Here is a 23910-nt window from a genome sequence, read left to right as displayed (position 1 = left end):
TATGGACTTGGCAGAGTAGTCAGAATAGTCCGGCCTATCATTTAACTAAATGGAAGAAATTAGGCCATAGTAACCAAGTCAATTTGTTGACCAAGACATATCCCGTCTTCACATATAGTATCAGTAGGATATTGAGCTCTATTTTCGTCTGGCATTAAGCCAGCGCAAATGTCAAACTCTCGCTTGTTTGAAATTTCGACCTATTAAAGCCGGCATTCTTCTATTTTCAAATCGTAGCGCAAGAATTGTCAATTTACCTGTCTTATATGAGCTCACTTGCGCTGGGGTGGGAGGAGTGGCAATATCTGAGGTGTGTCCATAAAAACGTGTGCCAGAGTGCCAATTTCATTATGCGCTGGTGGAGATATTTAAGACCAACTGAAATCTGGCATGGATTTTGACAACGGAAGCACAGCCTATCCAGCTGTGACGCACAGTGCCCGTATGCACATGGATCAAGAGAGATGTGCTTTTTGTGTCTGTAAACCTCGCATTTAGAAACATATATATATATATATATATATATATATATATATATATTTTTTTTTTTCTTCCTAAAAACCAAGCGTAGCCTCCTCTCAATGAGGGCTGTTTTTTGGTCATTCCCAATACATTAGCCAAGTAGTTAAGACAATCGATAAAGGGTTTGGCTCATGAGACGGCTTCAAAATATATCTTACTCATCAAAGCTTTATTGAAAGATCAAGTTTGGCTGCAGCAAAACAGTAAGCAAACATCCCTCTATGACTATGTAGGCTATTACATTATTTTAACCAGATCCTGTTATTATTTTGGATGTGCCTAAAAACCACCATGTGCGTATTGAGAACATGCCTCACACATACAGTGTATTCAGACCCATTCAGTTTTTCCATATTTTGTTGTTACAGGTCAAATGGATTAAATAAAACATTTTCCTCGTCAATCTATACACAATACCCCATAATGATATAAAAAACAAAAACAGAAATACCTTATTTATATAAGTATTCAGACCCTTTGCTGAGACTCTAAATTTAGCTCAGGTGCACCCTGTTTCCATAAATCATCAACTGTCTATATAAGGTCCTACAGTTGACAGTGCATGTTAGAGCAAAAACCAAGCCATGAGGTCGAAGGAATTGTCTATAGAGCTCAGAGACAGGATTGGGTCGAAGCACAGATCTGGGGAAGGGTGCCAAAACATTTCTGCAGCATTGAAGGTCCCCAAGAACACAGTGGCCTCCATCATTCTTAAATGGAAGAGGTTTGCGACCACCAAGACTCTTCCAAGAGCTGGCCGCTCGGGGGAAAAGGGCCTTGGTCAGGGAGGTGACCAAGAACCCAATGATCACTCGGACAGAGCTCTAGAGTTCCACTGTGGAGATGGGAGAACCTTCCAGAAGGACAAACATCTCTGCACTCCACCAATCAGGCCTTTATGGTAGAGTGGCCAGACGGAAGCCACTCCTCAGTAAAAGGCATGACAGCCCGCTTGGAGTTTGCCAAAAGGCACCAAAAGGACTTTCAGACCATGAGAAACAAGATTCTCTGGTCTGATGAAACCAAGATTGAACTCTTTGGCCTGAGTGCCATGCGTCACGTCTGGAGAAGCATGGTGGTTGCAGCATAATGCCGTGGGGATGTTTTTCAGCGGCAGGGACTGGGAAACTAGTCAGGATAGAGGAAAAGATGAATGGAGCAAAGTACAGAGAGATTATTGATGAAAACCTACTTCAGAGTGCTCAGGACCTCAGGCTGGGGCAAAGGTTCACCGTCCTTGAGTGGTCCAGCCAGAGCCTGGACTTGAACCAGATCGAACATCTCTGGAGAGACCTGAAAATAGCTGTGCAGCGACGCTCCCCCATACAACCTGACAGAGCTTGAGAGGATCTGCAGAAAATAATGGGAGAAACTCCCCAAATACAGGTGTGCCAAGCTTGTAGCGTCATACCCAAGAAGACTCGAAGGCTTTAACTGCTGCCAAAGTTTCTTCAACAAAGTACTGAGTAAAGGGTCTGAATACTTATGCAAATGTTATATTTCAGTTTTTTATTATTAATAAATGTGCAAACATTTCTAAAAAACATTTTTTGCTTTGTCGTTATGGGGTTATTGTGTGTAGATTGATGAGGGGGAAAAAAACAATTTAATACATTTTAGAATAAGACTGTAACGTAACAAAATGTGTAAAAAGTCAACGGGTCTGAATTATTTTCGAATGCACTGTACAATACAATATACGGAAGCCTAGTATGTTTTATTTGAGGAGAAGTGCGATGCGTAAAGGACTATACACGTTGAAGCCAATTACAACAATGTTGGCTGTCAACATTCCAAACATATTAAAACAAACAATGGATGTTGCTATCACTTGTTACTGCAGTTTATGCTATTTAATAAACTGTAGTATCAATTCACAATAGACTACAATGAGAATATTTCGTAATTGTAGTTGATGACAACGCAAAGACAGTCATTAACCTACAGAATTTGAGACAAACGCATGCAGTATTAAGACATGGAACGTCTTGATTGGCCAGTGAATGGCCAAGCCCTCGTCACGCCTACAACTTGTTTATTCATCAAAACCCAGCCCTTTCACGCCACCGCAAGCCATTGTGCTCATAATAACGGCTGTGAAAATAGCAAAAACATTTGCGACACCCCCCCTGGACCTATAGCGCTACCGCCAGAGCTTAGATTTACCATTGCATTAAGCTTGTTAAAATAGAGCCCAAAGTGTACTCTTGTTAATTTTTTCTTACCGCCATACCTTTTCAATTTAGTGCTTAATCTCAATCTTAATCTGAGCCACTTTAAAATGAATTACTTGGCTGTGATGTCACTCGCCACTCTTTTCCTTGCCTGGAGCATTTTTACTCTCTGGAAAGTTTTATTTCTCTTAAAGAAAACAGGGCATAATTATAAGTGCTCTGGCTGAAATGACATGCCACTGGCTGCAGCAGCAGCAGCATAACTCTATCCCTGGCTGGGTATGCCTGTCACTCACTCTACACCAGGGATGGGCAACTTTGATGGGGTTGGGGGCCAAAATAAAATCTGAATTCATCATGAGGGGCGGCAGTGACTCGCGGGTCTGCGTACCCACATTCATATCCTTTTGGGGTCCCTACGTGAAATTTTGTCCCCCCCCAGTTTGTGAGCAAAACATTTTAGCGCCATCCATCTTGGCAGTGGTGAGAAAGTTAATTTCCTGCAATTCTACACATTTTTTGCAATGGGGCGGAGAGAAGATTTAGCAATTTTATAACTAATTTCATGTGGTGGAGAGAAATGTTTGCAGTTTTTGAATGTGATATCTAAGTGACTGAGTGACTAACACTATGTCTAACTGGCCATGAAAGAGATTATTGGCAGATTCCAATATCATGTTTCTTATAGGCCAACACCAACCAATTATGAATGTGGCATATTGCACAAAGAGGTATTATTCTGTGGTATCTTTTTCTTGCTTTATTTGAGTTTCAGGAGTACCTTTCCCTGGTATATTTTGTGTGTGTGTGCATGTGTGCTCCGTTTGCTGTGGTGGCTTGCCTCCATGGGTGTTCTGGAATATGTTGGGATGTTCTCCGTGTTCTCTGTGTGTCGTGGCTCCCTGCTCTGTGTGTGCTGTTATGATAAGTGTGTGTGCTCTGGCATGTATGTGTGTGATGATAAATTGGCCCTCCTGGTTGCCTTTGGTTCCCCACAGTGTATCAGAGTACTGCAGGCAGTAGGGCGACAGAGTGAGTGGGAGGCCACTATGTTGGGCCAAAAGGGCACCCATTATGACATCCTCAGGGTATGATGTCACCTGGCCTGTTGGCCATCACCTTAGCAATGCCTAACTTGAATCCACGCTTCACTGGTACCTGCTGGATACCAGTGTCCCTCAGAGAAAGAAAAAGGAAGCAGACACTCTTTGGGCAAGATGTTTTTTCTATAAATAATATGGAGTGTAATTGTTGGAGGTCAGTGGCTTGTACATACGGCCCATCGTGGTTAGTGTGGGCTGTTCAAGAGCTGCTTAGACTGCATGCCTCCTTCTCCTACACACACACACACACACACACACACACACACACACACACACACACACACACACACACACACACACACACACACACACACACACACACACACACACGCACACTCTCCCCTCGCCCCACCCCTCCGCACACTCCCCTCCTCTCCATGACAATGATAATGAAGCAATGACACGGGATAATCAGAGCGTCCCGTTGCTTAACGAAGTATAAATAATAAACAAGTGCGGCGGTGGCGTCTGGGCCCAGCCTATGATTAACATGCGTAATCATGCGTAAGTAATTACAGCCGGCTTAGCTCCCAGTGGCCGGGGGGCCGCTTGCTGTCTGTGCCCTGATGGCTCCCAGATGTGGCTGGTGGGACGGAAGAGAGGCGAGGAGAGCCCAGGGCAAGTGGGAGACGTGCCTACCTCTCCAGCCCCACTGGTTAACCCTAATGGGCCACATATTATGACCCAATGGAGCTTTTATGTGCCTGACATTCACAGCGACAGTCGGCCGTGACCGTACAAGCTGTTTATTTATGGAACTGGGGGGATTGCCCCGTCACGCTAAATGGAGGTCTCTGTCTAGTCGTTTCCCCATGGCGCGGTAGTGCTCATCCACGGTGTCAGCATTGTGTCGTCTATGTGGGTCCTGCCAAGGCTAGACGCCCTTGTTAACCGATGGGTGTCCCCCAGTGGCTAGGGGACACAGGTCATTACCCAAATGATTAGAACAGTCCCTATAATACACAGTAATACAGTACACACAGAAATATATTAGTAATGATTTCACAATATTATTGATATTGAATATCCCCATCTCTTTCTCACTCTCTCTCTCTCTCTCTCTCTCTCTCTCTCTCTCTCTCTCTCTCTCTCTCTCTCTCTCTCAGGTAGAAGGCTGTGTGTGCTGCTCGTGTCTCTGATGTCAGCCGGGGGTCATGATTCAGACTGGAGCAGATCCTGCAGGCCCCACCAAAGTAAGTCCACTGGTCCAGACAACATCTCTACACTTAACCTTGTCCATACTGCATTGGATCAGCTGTACCATTAAAACCTCTCAGACGTAAAGTCCCCTGTTTTGGGGACCTGCGTTGTTCTGGTACCGGTTCCGACCGACATTTCCACTTATAAATCGACATGTGGACACCATATATCGAAATGGCTTGCATTGAGCAGTAGCCCTGATTCTCACGGCACGTGAATATGTCGCTTCTGCCTGTGTGATGGTAGGAGAATGTCCCAACTACCATTTCATTCGCTCTTCTGACTGTCCATTAACTCCTGGCTGAACCCTACATCACAGCCACTAACAACATATATGCCTAGAATCCTTACATGGTAATGCAGCAGGAGAGTATCACATGCAGAGATTGATTTATAGCCAGTAATCTAAATCAATAGATTTGAAACAAAACCCTTTTTCTGTTCGTCATAGACAGACAATATTAATACGACGTGAAAGGCAAGTTCTTAACAAGTTCAGGAAGCCAAGCTAGAGCTCTGCGAGACGTTCACAGCGATGAGGGCAGACATTTTGATCATTTAAGACCTTTAGAAAATATGCACATTTCCTCTAACACTAATTATACAAATATGTATTTTACAATTATAAGGAAGGTGAAATCTTATCGTGTCATTTTATAAATTGATTATATTATATTTAGACAAATATAAGTCATTTCAGGCCTTATTCATCCAGTTTTGTTGAATAGGAAATATATCATGCGGCCTACCGAGTGGTGCAGCAGTCTAAGGCGCATCACAGTGTTGCGGCGTCACTACTGTTGCTATGTCACAACCGCCCGTGACGGGGAGTCCCATAGGGCGGTGCACCATTGGCCCAGTGTTATCCAGGTTAGGGGAGGGTTTGGCAGGGGAGCTTTACTTGGCTCCTTGTGGCGGGCCGGGCACCTGAAGGCTGACTACGGTCATCAGTTAAATGGTGTTTCCTCTGACACATTGATGCAGCTGGCTTCCGGGTTAAGGGAGTTTCAGAGGACGCATGACTTCGCCTCTCCCAAGCCCGTTGGGGATTTGCAGCGATTAGACAAAATCTTATTCACAAAAAAAAGATATAAATGATTTCATATTTTCATATTTTGATCGTTTTTGTACTGTGTACTTGAGCTTGTGTCCTTAGAAGTCACTACACCACAGCAATGTATAATTAGTTTGAACTGAAAGCTGAGAAGTTAACCTTTCTTGGAGTATGCAGCATTACTAGTTATTGTTTATTGCCCTTATGATAAATAATTACATTTGGGGATTACGTAGATAACATTTTCAATTTTAGTCAATTGCTTGTCACTTATTAGTTAGAGAGAGTACTCTGTTGGACATATTCTGTGACTGAAAGAGTCTCCTCAGTCCATTTGGATACTGTGAATGGAGGAGATGCACAAGTGTATCAAAGCAGAGAAGTAGAGTGTGGAATCCGTATACACTGTGTGTGCGTGCATGCGTGTTTGTGTGCATGTGCGCACTGCACATGCATGCCGTAAGTGTGTGAGTGAGTAACTCCATGGCCTCTTCTGGGAATGATTGAGCTGGACTGCTTTTCCCATCCTCTTCCTTTCTCTACATACCAGTGGATTAGAGTGGGCCAACTGACTCTCTCTAGCAGTGTTATGTCTGTTTATTTTAAAGCCATGACAGTGTACTGTGTGACTGCTGGGCGTTAATTTTACTAGCTGCAGAGCCGCTATTTATCTCCATAAATTCCCCTTCTCTCCTCAGTAATACAGAGGATGACCAGATGGGGGTCCCCCAAGGATCCTATTCACAGGATAGGGTTTCATATCAGCCTGGAGAATACTTTTCCAAAAGGAAATAGTCCAGGATTGTAGCTATTCATGGTCCAGTATTGGACAATGAAACCTGATGTTTACGTTTCCCTTGTGGTATTGTCTGCAGGTCTGGGCTCTCTGTTAGCCTCACACCTGTGTGTAGCGCTATTGTGACGTTATCGTAGCATTATTTCACCTTTTAACGTTTTAGGTTAGTAGATCTGTGAATGCATTGGGTTGACTCAAGTGAATGATAGGGAGATTGTGTCTTTTGAGGGAAGCAATAGGGCCATTGTGGATGGTTCCAGTGTGTGATCACTCCTATTTGGTTTGGCTGCAGGCCCGGGACCGTGGAGTCTGCAGATTGCAGTCTAAGTCGTTGTCTACATGTACTGCATCTGACATACTATTAACAAGTCTGCATGTCCCAGCATTTGGTCGTAACAAGTGACAATTGAATGCCAACAGTCATGAGACTATGTCATATGACATAAGTCAGTTAGGACATTAATAAGTTATGTGTGATTTGATGTCCTCCGTAGGTCTGTGCTTCCTAATGGTGCTGAATGATGGGTAACAGTAGGTTATAAAAAGTAGGTTATTTCTCATGCTCTCTCTTGTCTCTCTGCAGCAGACATACAATGAGTGTACAGAACATTAGGAACACCTTCCTAATATTGAGTTGCCTTCAGAACAGCCTCAATTCGTTGGGGCATGGGATGCCGGGATGCTGGCCCATGTTGACTCCAATGCTTCCCACAGTTATGTCAAGTTGACTGGATGTCCTTTGGGTGGTGGACCATTCTTGATACACACGGGATACTGTTGAGTGTGAAAAACCCAGCACCTACTACCATACCCCGTTCAAAGGCACTTAAATATTTTGTATTGCCAATTCACCCTCTGAATGGCACACATCCATGTCTCAATTCACTCAAGGCTTTAAAATCCTCCTTTAACTTGTCACCTCCACTTCATCTACACTGATTGAAGTGGATTTAACAAGCGACTTCAATAAGGGATCACAGCTTTCACCTGGAATCACCTGGTCATGGAAAGAGCAGGTGTTCCTAATGTTTTGTGCATTCAGCTGGTCCATTCTTAGCACCAGAAGCAGCAACATCAGCAGTCAGGAATGAGCTTCATACATATAGAATTGTGAGAATCGCAATACATATCGTATCGGCACCTAAGTAGAGTTGTAATATTGTATCGTGGGGCCCAGCCCTATCTAATATCACTGTAAAAGACCTCAAAGTCTATGTATGAGTGGAGGACTGGTGAGTTGTGGGAGTAGGGGACAGACTGGGAGAGACTGTGGATACAGAGACTCAGTGATCTGTGTGTTATATCCACCTCTCTTTTCTCTTCAGGGGATCTGCTTCCTCTGTGGAAGTATATTCTAAATGGGAACATTGTACACATTTCCAGGGACTCTGCAGTCACCATTGAGTTGAATGGACTGCTACCTTGTGGAAACCATAGATCCTCACTGACTGGTTGATCCTGTGTTTTGCTGGTCTATAAGCGTGTCTATACATGCTATTCCCACACGTCAATTCCTCACAATTCCAAGTCTGACAAAGAGGAGCAGGTTAGACTTCTCGCCCATCGTTCCAAGAAATCTGAGACACTGAGAATCTGAGATTTCAGGAATTTTATTTGCGCTGGGATCAGACCATAGCCCTTCTCTCTCTCTCTCTCTCTCTCTCTCTCTCTCTCTCTCTCTCTCTCTCTCTCTCTCTCTCTCTCTCTCTATTTTTTCTTTCTTTGGATTCTTCGGTCATGTGTATTTTTTAAGACCAAGGAGGGGGAGTGTGGGGTAGAGGGAGAGAAACTTGCGGTCTGGTCACGTTTCAATTCAATTCTGTGCAGGCCCGGCATGTGGAGCAAACCTGGGTAGATATTTCAGTCATTTGTTACCCGGCAGCCTCGGCGCCGGGTGGGAGTTGTTGCCAAGTTGTGACCAAGACGCTGACACACGTGCTCACATCTGTACATGGCCCCGGCTGCAGGCAGTCAGTCAGCCAGGCCAGATGTGCTGCTAAGCGTGGCAGCTAGAGAGAGAGATAGACAGACAGTGCTCCACAGCACACAGAGGTAATCCATCCCGCACTCCTCCTCTCCTATATTCTATCTCTCCTCTGTTGTGTCTACACTCTCCTGTTGACATAGTTTACTCTCTTGTGCCCACTCTTTCTTTCCTCTGTCATGTATTTTATTCTCTATCTCCTCTCTTTTCCTGCCTCTCATCTCCTCTCTGTTCTCTCTTAGTATTATTCTCTCATCTTTTGTCTCTCACCCTGTTTCTGTTTCTCTGATTCTTTGCCTTCTCAGGTTCTCAGTCTGTGTATCCTGTGTAAGGCTCTGGGTTAGAGACCACGGGTTGTTTTATGTGTTCCTGTGTGAGTGAGGGGGTCTGGGAGGCAATCTCTGGCTTCCTGTGCTATTTTCAGCAGTCTATATAAAAAGTCCCAAATTAATGCTGCAGTTCTTCAGTGGGCGATTGCTTTTTCTTCTCTGAAATAGATCTTATCATGTAGTCTACAAAGGCATGCATTTTTGTGTCAGTGGGATAGTTGTGTGCGAAAGTTTGGGTTATACAGTGCATTTGGAAATATGATGTTTACATACGTTTTCAGAACCTTTACTCAGTACTTTGTTGAAGCACCTTTGGCCGCGATTACAGCCTTGTGCTTTCTTGGATATGACTCGACAAGCTTGGCACGTCTGTATTTGGGGAGTTTTGCAGATCCTCTCTAGCTCTGTCAGGTTGGATGGGGAGAGTCGCTGCACAGCTATTTCCAGGTCTCTCCAGAGATGTTAGATCGGGTTCAAGTCCGGGCTCTGGCTGGGCCACTCAAGGACATCCAGAGACTTGTCCCGAAGCGACACTTGTCTGTGTGCTTAGGGTTGTTATCCTGTTGGAGGGTGAACCTTTGCCCCAGACTGAGGTCCTGAGCGCCCTGGAGCAGGTTTTCATCAAGGATTTCTCTGTAATTTGCTCCGTTCATCTATCCCTCGATCGTGACTAGTCTCCCAGTCACTGCTGCTGAAAAACAACCTCTCAGCATGATGCTACCACCACCATGCTTCACCGTAGGGAAACTGCCAGGTTTCTCCAGGTGTGACGCTTGGCATTCAGGCCAAAGTGTTCAGTCTTGGTTTCAGAAGACCAGAGAATCTTGTTTCTCATGGTCTGAGACTCCTTTAAGTGCCTGTTGGCTATCTCCAAGCGGGCTGTCATGTGCCATTTACTGAGGAGTGGCTTCCGTCTAGTCACTCTACCATAAAAGCCTGATTGGTGGAGTGCTGCAGAAATGGTTGTCCTTCTGGAAGGTTCTCCCATCTCCACAAAGGAAATCTGGAGCTCTGTCAGAGTGACGATTAAGTTCTTGGACACCTCTCTGACCAAGGCCCTTCTCCCCCAATTGCACAGTTTGGCTGGGCGGACAGCTCTAGGAAGAGTCTCGGTGGTTCCAAACTTCTTCCATATAAGAATGATGGAGGGCACTGTGTTCTTCGGGACCTTTAATGCTGTAGAAATGTTTTGTTACCCTTCCCCAGATCTGTGCCTTAACACAATACTGTCTCTGAGCTCTACGGACAATTCCTTCCACCTTATGGCTTGGTGTTTGCTCTGACATGCACTGTCAACTGTGGGACCTTATATAGACAGGTGTGTGCCTTTCCAAATGATGTCCAATCAATTGAATTTACCACAGGTGAACTCCAATCAAGTTGTAGAAACATTTTAAGGATGATCAATGGAAACAGGATGTACTTGAGCTCAATTTGAAGTCTCATATCAAAGGATCTGAATACTTATGTAAATAAATTATGTCACGTAACAAAATGTGGAGAAAGTCGAGAGTTCTTAATACTTTCTGAATGCACTGTATGTGTTCGTAAGCCTCAAGTTAAAATTCAGGCTTCATTACGCAACAGGCCTGTCCAATTACAGTGGAATAACTAGAACATGAACTGCAATCGTATATGTAAAAATAACCAGGTGTAGACTCTTAGAAAAAAGGTGCTTTCTAGAACCTAAAAGGGTTATTCGACTGTCCCCATAGGAGAACCCTTTGAAAAACCCTTTTTGGTTCCAGGTAGAAAACTTTTGGTTCCAGGTATAATCCTAGAGGGTTCTACATGGAATACATTGTGTTCTACCTGGAAGCAAAAAGGGTTCTCCTATAGGGACAGCCAAAGAACCCTTTTGGAATCCTTTTTTCTAAGAGTGTAGCTATTCCATCCTCCATACAATAGCAATTCCTAGTCATTTTCTGCCTAATTGGCAGAACAAGCCTCTGGGTTCATGGATGTGAGGAGCATAAATAAACCTCAGAGTCTCTCTAGGCTCAATGTGCAGGCTCTGTGTCCAGGCTCTGTCACAGGCTGGGCCAATCTTAGCTCCAGAAGCAGCAACAGCAGCAGTCAGGAATGACTGTTTATTTCCACCATCAGGATGACTGATGCTATCCCACTGAGGACTCCAAGTTTTCAGCACACTGTGTGTAGTGTCTCAGGGCCCCGGCCCCGCCGGCCCTGCTCAGCTAAAAACATTAAGTCCTCCATTCCTGGCATGGAGCGAGGGACAAAGGCAGAGGCCCTGCCTGGAAACCAGCCTGCAGCAGGTTGCTCTCAAAAGGACCACTTTGCAGGGTGCCAAATGACTCTATTGGAGTGTCTGGTAGAGTGACCCGAACAGACAGCTAGAGGGTTGGACTGGAGGTTCTGGGAAATTCCACTGGTTGGGTTTGGTTGGGGTTGGGAAGAAGGGTTACGCTATGTTGCGGTTTTTCCTCTAGCATGGATTGTTTGTTTGTAGGCTCGTGACCCTGTGTTGGAGCTTTTCACAGTGTGCTCTTAAAACGTCAAATCATACCATCAATACATCTTGGTTACACTCTCTGTTTAGGATCTATTGCACTTTGCCTGTGCCGCTCTGCCATCGCTCATCCATATACTTGCATGTACATATTCTCATCACCCCTTTAGATTTGTGTGTATTAGGTAGTTGTTGGGGAATTGTTAGAGTACTCGTTAGATATTACTGCACTGTCGGAACTAGAAGCACAAGCATTTCGCTACACTCACATTAACATCTGCTTGTGTATGTGACAAATAAAATTTGATTTGATTCGATTTGAAATAGTTAATAAATATGCATATGCTTTATGAATAGTACTTTCTTCATAATAAATCACAATTATAAAGGAAGGATGTATGACATGCACCCATCATGTATTGATCATTTGGTATTGGTGACATGACTGTCTGTTCTCACATTTGGCAGATACGTACAGGTAACTGCCAAAATAAAGGAAACACCAACATAAAGTGTTGGGCCACCACGAGCCTGAACAACTTAAATGCACCTTGACATATATTCTACACGTGTCTGGAACTCTATTGGAGGGATGCTACACCATACTTCGTTGATAAATTCCATAATTTGGTGTTTTGTTGATGGTGGAGGAAAACGCTGTCTCAGGCGCCACTCCAGAATCCCCCATAAGTGTTCAATTGGGTTGAGATCTGGTGACTGAGATGGCCATGGTATATGGTTTACATAATTTTCATGCTTATTAAATAATTCAGTGACCACTCGTGCCCTGTGGATGGGGGGCATTGTCATCCAATAGCCATGGTAGCCAAAATAATAGCCTGCCCAGTATTTTTATGCCTGACCCCTAAGCATGATGGGATGTTAATTGCTTAATTTCTCAGGAACCACACCTGTGTGGAAACATCTGCTTTCAATATACTTTGTATCGGTCATTTACTCAAATGTTTCCATCAGTTACCTGCAGGTTGCCAAAGAATGTAAAAGCATCTCTTGAGATGTGAATTCAAAAGAAGCATGACAATAGACCATTGATGATTTCATCATCATGCCCCATTTATAATATCATACTTCATAACCTGCTCAGCACAATACAAAACAATACATGAGGACTACATCCGTTGTTTATTGTTGACTTGGTCCTAGCTGAATATACAGTATAAATTGGCAAGGTGATGTGAGAAGGCAGGAATTCTGTCCCTCTCCCCTCCTGGCCATGGACATTCTTTCCTGCTTCGTGGCTTCACCCCGCCAGTCTTGTGGCGAGACTCACGGAGGGCTGGCATGCCAGTGGTCTGGGTCTAGCCGAATGAAATATGTCACAGAGTGGCAGGCAGTCTGCCTGGGTCTCTGCCCTTGTGATAACACAGGTAGACTTATAGGTAGCTACTTCAACCTGCATAGCTAGAAGAGAAGAACAGGTCCCCTTCAAGAATAAGGTACCTTCCATTGGTGTATAGAGAATTATGAATTATGGAGGAAGAACAGTACTCTTCCTTAATCAACTTAAAGGAGGTTAGCTGGAGAGGAATGTAGAGTACCAGTCAAAAGTTTGAACACCCCTAATCATTCAAGGACTTTTCTTAATTTTTCTACATTGTAGAATAATAGTGAAGACATCAAAACTATGAAATAACATATATGGAATCATGTAGTAACCAAAAAAAGTGTTTTTTTTATATTTGAGATTCTTCAAAGTAGCCACCCTTTGCCTTGATGACAGCTTTGCACACTCTTGGCATTCTCTCAACCAGCTTCATGAGGTAGTCAACTGGAATGCATTTCAATTAACAGCTGTGCCTTGTTAAAAGTACATTTGTGGAATTTATTTCCTTCTTAATGCATTTGAGCCAATCAGTTGTGTTGTGACAAGGTAGGAGTGGTATACAGAAGATAGCACTATTTGGTAAAATACCAAGTCCATATTATGGCAATAACAGCTCAAATAAGCAAAGAGAAAAGACAGTACATTATTACTTTAAGACATGAAGGTCAGTCATGTCTTAAAGTGCAGTCGCAAAAAACATGATGAAACTGGCTCTCATGAGGACTGCCACAGGAAAGGAAGACCCAGAGTTACCTCTGCTGCAGAGGATAAGTTCATTAGAGTTACCAGCCTCAGAAATTGCAGCCCAAATAAATGCTTCACGAAGTTCAAGTAAGAGACACGTCTCAACATCAACTGTTCAGAGGAGACTGCGTGAATCAGGCCTTCATGGTCAAATTGCTGAAAAGAAATGACTACTAAAGGACATCAATAGACATTAGACCGGTGGAAACTGTCCTTTGGTCTGATGAGTCCAAATGTGAGATTTTTGGTTCCAACCACCGTGTCTTTGTCTTTGTGAGACGCAGAGTAGTTGAACAGATGATCTCTGCATGTGTGGTTCCCACCGTGAAGCATGGAGGAAGAGGCGTGATGGTGTGGGGGTGCTTTGCTGGTGACACTATCTGTGATATATTTAGAATTTAAGGCATACTTAACCAGCATGGCTACCACAGCACTCTGCAGCAATTCGCCATGCCATCTGGTTTGCACTTAGTGGGACTATTATTTGTTTTTCAACAGGACAATGACCCAACACACCTCCAGGCTGTGTAAGGGCTATTTGACCAAGAAGGAGAGCGATGGAGTGCTGTATCAGATCCACAATCACCGGACCTCAACCCAATTGAGATGGTTTGGGATGAGTTGGACCACAGAGTGATGAAAAGCAGTCAACAAGTGCTCAGCATATGTGGGAACTCTTTCAAGACTGTTGGAAAAGCATTCCAGGTGAAGCTGGTTGAGAGAATGCCAAGAGTGTGCCAAGCTGTCATCAAAGCAAAGGGTGGCTACTTGGAAGAATCTCAAATATAAAATATATTTTGATTTGTTTAACACTTTATTTGGTTTGTACATGATTCCAAATGTGTTATTTCATAGTTTTGATGTCGTCACTATTTTTCTACAATGTAGAAAATCGTAAAAATAAAGAAAAACCCTTGAATGAGTAGGTGGGTTCAAACTTTTGACTGGTACTGTATATCTGTAAAACTTTGGCTTTTCTCATCCTAACAGTTATACCATACTTTAACCCAAGGTTTTCTTTTAGGATAGTTTCTAGTTTGTTTGCTTGTCTTTAATCTCATCACTGTAGAATAAATACAAATAGATTGTAGCTAGGAAGTGAACGTGCTGGGCTGGGCTCCAAACGACCTCTCTGAGTTAACTTTTTCCAAACTTTCAACCGCCTCTCCTCCCGGACTGTACAGAGGCAGGTCGTGTGGTGTACCACTTCCTGGTTCGCCCCTACACATCTAGGGTGAGATTACTCCTCGACTGCACACATCATGCCTACACTGTAACTTGCGAGGCCAAATTTGGAACACAGTAAAGCCTGATCTGTGCTTATTTTGATATGGTTTAATATCTCCCATTGAAATCAGTGTAGACACGTGCTTCGTTGTATTATGAGTCGATCACACACACTGTGGACAAAACCTTCTTTGTATTACGAATGAGTGACATGATGTTGTGTCTAAAACCGTATCCCATCACTTCAGGGTCAGGTTCCATAGAGCCTGTGCTGTGACTGGTGCCCTGTGCCATCCAATCCTGTCATATATCATTGTGATGATGTCGCGTAGCGAGATTGGATGGCTCCTGTCAAATAGAAAACACATGACGGTCATGTGGCTTGCCAGAAAGACCCAGAGAGTGCCCACAGCCCCTTATAACGTCAGCTTCAGGCCAGTGTTTTGGCAAGCAACAGACGAGCCATCATGACCGAAGGCAAAAACATTTATGTTATTTTTAATATAACCGTCTGGCCATAGTGATTAATTCAAATAATATGGGGTTCTCTCTCTCGCTCTCTCTCTATCTCCTTCTCTCCCTCCCTCCCTCTTCCTGTATGAATACAATGCTACAGGAGGCTGTGGAATGCTAAATGAGCATCCATGCAGTGCTGCTGCAGGATACTGCCAGGCTGTGTTTAGGTGTAAGTGATCCTTAAATGTCCCCCTTCACTCCTTCAGTCTCAACAGGCTCAGGCAGTGTTTTACAGTGCTTAGGAACCGAGATAGAGCTGGGCTGAGGGAAACTAAAAGTTAGAATTTATTTGTATATACTACTGTTCTGTAATGGAAACGATACATGCCCATCAGTTTTGTTTTATACCTAATAGCGAGTAATATTGCTAACTTTATTTACAAAGTCCTTTTCATACATTGAGCTCAAAGCTTTCACGCAGTGGCTTTCGAGAGAGATGAGCTGCTGTTAAATCCAATGCACATTCTTTGAAATGTTGTCTATCTGGATTGTGGGCAGGAACTTTTTAGTCTTAATTTTTTTAATGGGACTGCTGAAGTAATACTCACAGTGAATAAGAAAACCAATTATTTTATTTATTTGTATTTATTTATTTGCACACAAGAAAATACCACCAAAAATGTATGATTAAATGCGTAAAAGGTCAACAAAAATAACATGAGTAGGAGAGGTAAGAAACCCTGATCTTGCTTGTAATCACCTTCCCCTTTCAATGTTTATAGAACAAAACCATAAAAAAATAACAGAATTAGATTCTAAGAGAAATAAACAAATAATTGGAGATTTACACAAAGAAGAAGGAAAACATGGTGAATTAGGGGGTAAAGAAGAAAAAAATAAAATTCTAGTGAATAATAAAAAATAAGAGGCTGATAACCACACAGACAGTGTGGTGAAGAAGGCGCAACAGCACCTCTTCAACCTCAGGAGGCTGAAGAAATTTGGCCCTAAAACCCTCACAACCTTTACAGATGCACAATTGAGAGCATCCTGTCGGGCTGTATCACCGTCTGGTACGGCAACTGCACCGCCCGCAACCGCAGGGCTCTCCAGAGGGTGGTGCGGTCTGCGCAACTCATCACTGGCAAACTACCTGCCCTCCAGGACACGTACAGCACCCGATGTCACAGGAAGGCCAAAAAGATCATCAAGGACATCAACCATCCGGCCTGTTCACCCCACTATCATCCAGAAGGTGAGGTCAGTACAGATGCATCAAAGTTGGGACCTAGAGACTGAAAAACAGCCATCAGGCCATCAGACTGTTAATTAGCATTCACTAGCCGTCTTCCACCTGGTTACGTAACCCTGCACCTTAGAGGCTGCTGTCCTATATACATAGACTTGGAATCACTGGCCACTTTAATAATGGAACACTAGTCACTTTAATAATGTTTAAATAATGTTTACATGTTTACATCTCATATGCACATACTGTATTCTTTTCTACTGTATTTTAGTCAATTGCACTCGGACATTGCCCAATCTAATATTTATACATTTCTTAATTCCATTATTTTACTTTTAGATTAGTGTGTATTGTTGTGAACTGTTAGATACTACTGCACTGTTGGAGCTAGGAAGACAAGCATTTCGCTACATCCGCAATAACATCTGCTAAATAAGTGTATGTGACCAATACAATTTGATCTGATTTGATATGCGGAGAAGGCAGGCTAACATGATATAACCGACCCAGAATTATAATACTCGTCATGAACTGTAATCTAACCTACAAATCTTTTATGCACGATATGCCACTTTGGAGCCTTATTAACGTTAACAATAGGTCATAAACATGCTTATAAAGCATCAGAATGGGTATACTACTACTCATATAGTGCATATAGTGTATGTCGGATGGCAGAGGGATGCTGGTTTCCTGCTCTCTCTCTTGTGACCACCCTGCCTCCCCACAGGGCTACCACAGGCAGACCAACAGGCAGACCACCAGCACACAGACTGGGATCTGTTCAACTCTCTGCTCTCAGACGGTAATGGAGGAGCTCTAGCCGTCAGCCAACTGTTTATGGAGTTTATGAGTCCTGTGCCACAGGAGGCACACATACCTGGTCATTAGGCTGAACATAGAGAGCAACATTTGGTTGTTTACAGTAGTTTACGTCAGAGGGTGTTCGATGGAGAACCTCTGTTGAGGCCCTTTACTCCACTAGGAGCTGAACACGAACAAGCCATGTAGACAGCGCAGAGTGTGAGTCATTCATTGATGGAGGGAGAGGGAGAGAAAGGTAGATTGATCGTTAGAGCCTTAACTTGGTCTGCTATGTCAATATTTTTCATTCAGTTAACACTTTTGCCTCACCTATTTACATGGAGGACTTTTCAGAGTCACGTACCATTGAGACACATCTTAGGAACACTTCCAATTTGACCTGCAGTAGGTTATCTACCAATGCCCTGCCCTTGTACTGGGATTAACAGACAATTTCCATTAGCATTAGCCGTGTGCCCAAGTGCTCCACAATCCACACATACTGTACCCAGCATGTGACCAAGCCCTTCACACTCTTCCTCTATTGTTCAGGTCCAAACACACTAGCCCATACAACCAGACATTCACTTGTGACACCAAGCATTTTGCCCAAGAGCATCAATATGGCTTTTTACGCACACAAGTCTATAGTGGAGCTTCCTCCTCTTCTGGAGCCCCTGAAGTGGAGGATGTGCTGCATGGAGCAGGGCTGCTGTATTTATAAATGGGCCAAGTGAAAATGTGTGTGTGTATTTGTGTGCGTGTGTGCGTTAGTGCTGAGAAATTAGTGCTTTTTTGAGGTCATGGTTTTCGTGAAATAATTATGAAATAATGACAGAAAAAAAATATTCTAGAGCTTTTTTATGGAAATTCCAAAGCCAGATATAGTGAACGTTCAATGAAATAGTTGCCAAAACATTAAAAACATTTAATTGTCTCTGTCAGGTCCACATTGGGTAGATATCAATAGAAAAAAAGGAAATTACTATACATTAAATACAATATTTCATATTGTGTATATTACTTTGTTTTTATTTGATGGCTTTATTATTTTTCATTTCTTTAAGTCATCATCTGATTTTTGCTCAGGCAGTAACAGCCAACCAGCCAGACAATCATCTAACATTATCTCAGTGCTCCCCATACTGTCCTGGATGTTGGCCCACCACTTCAAGCTCAACCTCGACAAGACGGCGCTATTCTTCCTCCCAGGAAAGGCCTGCCTGCTCAAAGTCCTCTCCATCATGGTTGACAACTCCACAGTGTCGCCCTCCCAGAGTGCAAAGAACCTTGGCGTGACCCTGGACAACACCCTGTCCTTCTCTGCAAACATCATAGCAGTGACTCGCTTCTGCCGGTTCATGCTCTACGATATCCGTAGAGTACGACCCTACCTCACACAGGAAGCTAATCTAAGGTCCTAATCTAGGCACTTATCCTCTCCCTTCTGGACTACTGCAACTTCCTGTTGGCTGGGCTCCCCGCTTGTGCCATCAAACCTCTGCAACTTATCCAGAACGAAGCAGCCCGCCTGATTTTCAACCTTCCCACGTTCTCTCATGTCACCCTGCTCCTCTGCACACTCCACAGGCTTCCAGTCGAAGTTCTCATCCACTACAAGACCATGGTGCTTACCTACGGACAGCAAGAGGAACTGCCTCTCCCTACCTTCAGGCTCTTCTCTGTCCTGGAGCCCCAATGGTTTCCCCCTGCCCATCTTCCGAAAACATCTGGAACCCTACCTATACAAAAGGTAGCTTAAATAATCCTCCTCCTCACCTCGACCCCCCCCAAATGTTTTTTTTAAATACATAAAAACACTTAACTACCACTTTCACTTGCACTTTAATGTGGGGCTATGACAGTCAATTGCAAATTAGTCTGACATAATATATCTTATCTCACCACCACTAATGAAATGGGTGTGTTTGTTGCATGTCGTGACGGAGCTTCTCAAAGTCAGGGGATGTGGTCGACTGTGCGCACCTCATCTCTGCTGTCACTACCAACCTGAATCGATATTTGGGTTTAATGTAGACGAGAGAACTGATGGTGCTTTCAAGACAACTGGGAATGCAAGGTCAAATCATGATATCAGTGACCATTAGGCCGGAAAGTCAGAGCTCTAGAAAGAGGCCAGAGTTCCCAAGTTGAACAGAGTTCCCGAGTTCCACATTTTTTCCCCCCGAGATCCCAGTTGTCTTGAATGCACTGAAGTTGGAAATCGGAGTCCCAGTTGTTTTGAACGCGGCATTAATGCTCAAAGGGAGACAGCAGGGTATTCACTTTGAGTCAGGAACCAAAACTTGTCCACAGTGTCCCGTGAATGCATTAGATCACATGACAGCTCAATCAGCTGTTCGATTTCACTTACCGGCATGTCAACTGAGCCAGGATCACAGTCAAATGGATTGGGGAGTAGGTCCCAAAGTGCTCTTCGAAGCATTGTAGGTGAGCATTCATCACTTGTGTGGGACACTTACTGATGCTGTTTTCTGTTAGAAACATGCACAGCCAAAGGAAGGGGGCACAGTTCACTTTTAAAAGACTCTCCTATAATAATGATTTCCTCTGAATCCACTGATTTTGTCACTCACCTGTAGAATGTTTTTGTATTTCCCCTGCACACTTGCGTTCAGTTTGTTCAGTTTCCCAAATATGTATCTTACATAGGCACGGAGACACATTTCCTCTGACAACAGTTCCTCTCTCAAACACTCCCCCTCGATAACCACCCCCTCGATAGCGGGCCTAGCCATTCACTGTAGGAAAGATTCAAGTGCAACGGTCAAGTGCCGCCTTATCCCATTATCTAATGGCGCTCTCTGGTTGAATTTTCATTTAGATTTTTAAGGTTTACCACATTACAATGATATTGAGATACAAAGATGATATTATAATACATATTTTTGTATATAAACTCAGCAAAAAAATAAACGTCCCTTTTTCAGGACCCTGTCTTTCAAAGATAATTCGTAAAAATCCAAATAACTTCACAGATCTTCATTGTAAAGGGTTACATACTGTTTCCCATGCTTGTTCAATGAACCATAAACCAATGAACATGCACCTGTGGAATGGTCGTTAACACACTAACATCTTACAGACGGTAGGCAATTAGGTCACATTTATGAAAACTTAGGACACTAAAGAGGCCTTTCTACTGACTATGAAAAACATCAAAAGAAAGACGCCCAGGGTCCCTGCTCATCTGTGTAAATGTGCCTTAGGCTTGCTGCAAGGAGGCATGAGGACTGCAGATGTGGCCAGGGCAATACATTGCAATGTCTGTACTGTGAGACGCCTAAGACAGCGCTACAGGGAGACAGGGCGGACAGCTGATCATCCTCGCAGTGATAGACCATGTGTAACAACACTTGCACAGGATCGGTACATCCGAACATCACACCTGCGGGACAGGTACAGGATGGCAACAACAACTGCCCGAGTTACACCAGGAATGCCCAATCCCTCCATCAGTAATCCGACTATCCGTAATAGGCTGAGAGAGGCTGGACTGAGGGCTTGTAGGCCTGCTGTAAGGCAGGTCCTCACCAGACATCACCGGCAACAACGTCACCTATGGGCAAAAACCCACTGTCACTGGACCAGACAGGAGTGGCAAAAAGTGCTCTTCACTGACGAGTCGCGGTTTTGTCTCACCAGGGGTGAAGGTTGGATTTGCGTTCATCGTCGAATGGATAAGCATTACACCGGGGCCTGTACTCTGGAGGTGGTGGATGGTCCGTCATGTCTGGGGCGGTGTGTCACAGCATCATCGGACTGAGCTTGTTGTCATTGCAGGCAATCCCAACGTTGTGCATTACAGGGAAGACATCCTCCTCCCTCATGTGGTAACCTTCCTGCAGGCTCATCCTGACATGACCCTCCAGCATGACAATGCCACCAGCCATACTGCTCGTTCTGTGTGTGATTTCCTGCAAGTCAGGAATGTCAGTGTTCTGCCATGGCCAGCGAAGAGCCCGGATCTCAATCCCATTGAGCACTGGGACCTGTAGTATCGGAGGGTGAGGGCTAGGGCCATTCCCCCCAGAAATGTCCGGGAACTTGCAGGTGCTTTGGTGGAAGAGTGGGGTAACATCTCACAGCAAGAACTGGTAAATCTGGTGCAGTCCATGAGGAGGAGATGCACTGCAGTACTTAACACAGCTGGTGGCCACACCAGATACTGACTGTTACTTTTGATTTTGAACCCACCCCCCTTTGTTCAGGGATATTCACATATTTCAATTTCTGTTAGTGACATGTCTATGGAACTTGTTCAGTTTATGTCTCAGTTGTTGAATCTTGCTATGTTTATACAAATATTTACACATGTTAAGTTTGCTGAAAATAAACGCAGTTGACAGTGAGAGGACATTCTTTTTTTTGCTGAGTTTATATATATATATATATATTTTTTTTTTTCAAGATTTTGGAAATTCTCCCACGATCCCATTTTCATATCAGGCGACCCCACATGGGATGAACAGACGCACACAACAAGCTTCCATTTCCCAGGGGATTTATGGCTGATTTAAGATACATTTGGGCACTTAATAGGCACTAACAACAGTATTTGAGATGGGAAAAATATATTTTTAATGAAGTTGAACATGTGTTCTTTATGACAGAATGTTAAGATGAGATGAAATCAAACGTTTTGTGTGTGTGTGTGTGTGTGTGTGTGTGTGTGTGTGTGTGTGTGTGTGTGTGTGTGTGTGTGTGTGTGTGTGTCGGCAGTGTTGGGCGGCCCAGGATTAGTGAGAGAGGGGAACAGGGGTTATATCCTACAGACTTCCTGCAGAAGGCCATTAAACCAGTCAGACAACAGGAGAGATTGAGGGAGAGAGAGAGAAGCAGAAACTTTTTGATAACTAGCACATTTTCTGATCTTTTGTTGGATTTTTCTCTTCCTGCTCTTCTTTGATGTAATGTCATCTTGTGATCATCTGTTGAAAGACAATGCTAAATATTTGCAACATTTGCAAGTCTTACAAAATGTCAATAATACTTCAAATCACAAGTTAAAAGTGCTATCATGTGTTTGTTGGTTTTGGTACAAAATAATGCATGTAATGTATTTTGCCCCCTCCCAAACTCAATTTGTTGCATAAACAACAGACTTGTATTCAATAGCAGACAGTGGTCACATATCAGGTGTTAAATTACTCAATTCCTTTAAAAATTGAGAAAACACTGTTCTTGTCACAGCCACTTCCTCTCTTTGTAACTGATATGATGCAAAGCCACAGTCGGTTTACAATGCAATGTGAACTCTTGTCATGCTGTCTCCAGCACTGCAGTCAGTAGAATGGAGTCCTACTGAGAGTAGGGCTTGCAGGTTTGAACCGTGGTTCTACCGCACACCTGAGAGTGGTCTCAGGTCAGAGATCACAGTGCAGCTGGGTATGCCCCCGCCTGTTTGTTTGTGTGTGCGTGAAATCTTTTGACAGAGGTCGGCAGCAGGATGTCAGGCTGCGCTCTGATTTCCTCTCCTTTACTTGCTCCTTGACTCCACCTCCTTATCAGGGCTTCTCAGCTTTGCTGCTTTCTCAATTCTAGTCTTCAGACCCAACCAGACCCTCCTGAAGAAAGGAGGGGCTGAGCCGCTCACATCCCTTTCTCTATTCAATTACCATTAAAGGTAAAATATCAAATCATTTCTGTGTTACAATTAAGAACCTTACTGTGTGACTGTTTTCAATTAAAATTGTCAAAAATAAACATATAGCTTCTTAGCAAAGATCCATTTATCAATCAAGAATTTTGCTAAGACTTTCTGGGAGTGGGGAAAAACTGGAAACTAGCTGTTATTGGCAGAAAGGTTTGTAACTCTGTTTTGCATCGATCTATTAATTAATTTACCACCTGGTGATGTCCCCAGTCAGGCCAAAACTCCATCCCATCAAAACAGGTATTTTTCAAACAGCTCCTACACTGAAAGGGCATTATCATCATTTTCATAATTTCACAGTATTATTCCAACCTCATAGTGTGGAAATATATATAAAACATAAGAACATCATGTTTTTGACTGCACTGGGCCTTTAATTGCACAAACCTTTTTTTTACTCATCACATATGCTGCTGCTATTGTTTATTATCTGTCATTTATTCTTAGTTACCTTGTACCCCTCACATCGACTTGGTACTGGTACCCCATGTATATCGGTACGTATTGAGTATTTATTATTACTTTTATTATTATGTGTTTTACTTTTCTATTATTTCACAATTTTCTTTCTCTCTGCATTGTTGGGAAGGGCCCATATGTAATAATTTCGCTGTTGTCTACACCTGTTGTTTACGAAGCATGTGACAAACATTTGATTTGTGTGATTTGATTAATGTGACAAACATTTGATTTGATTCGATTTGAATTCATTGTGAGGATGTTCAGTTGTTCTGTTTATTATGTAGGTAATGTACTAAATTGAGGCATAAATGTGA

General features: G+C 43.4%; 1 protein-coding gene across 6 annotated transcripts in view; it reads left to right on the top strand.

Moving 5' to 3' along the window:
* The window catches only part of LOC115105460 (transcriptional regulator Erg-like), a 96131-nt gene that overhangs the window by 31114 nt on the left and 41107 nt on the right, over positions 1 to 23910 (top strand). For 3 of the 6 annotated variants that reach the window (XM_029627547.2, XM_029627546.2, XM_029627545.2), the window contains one exon: positions 4906 to 4992. In XM_029627547.2, the coding sequence (XP_029483407.1) occupies positions 4954 to 4992 (39 nt within the window). In that variant the 5' untranslated portion in view covers positions 4906 to 4953. Of the gene's footprint in view, positions 1 to 4905; positions 4993 to 23148; positions 23632 to 23910 lie in introns of those variants that run through there. The other 3 variants (XM_029627548.2, XM_029627543.2, XM_029627550.2) reach the window with 2 other exon arrangements.

The sequence above is a fragment of the Oncorhynchus nerka genome, linkage group LG22 (assembly GCF_034236695.1).
Source record: "Oncorhynchus nerka isolate Pitt River linkage group LG22, Oner_Uvic_2.0, whole genome shotgun sequence".
In the NCBI taxonomy this organism is placed as follows: domain Eukaryota; kingdom Metazoa; phylum Chordata; class Actinopteri; order Salmoniformes; family Salmonidae; genus Oncorhynchus; species Oncorhynchus nerka.
The sequence above is the reverse complement of the archived record's forward strand: the minus strand, read 5'-3'. Positions and strand labels throughout refer to the sequence as shown.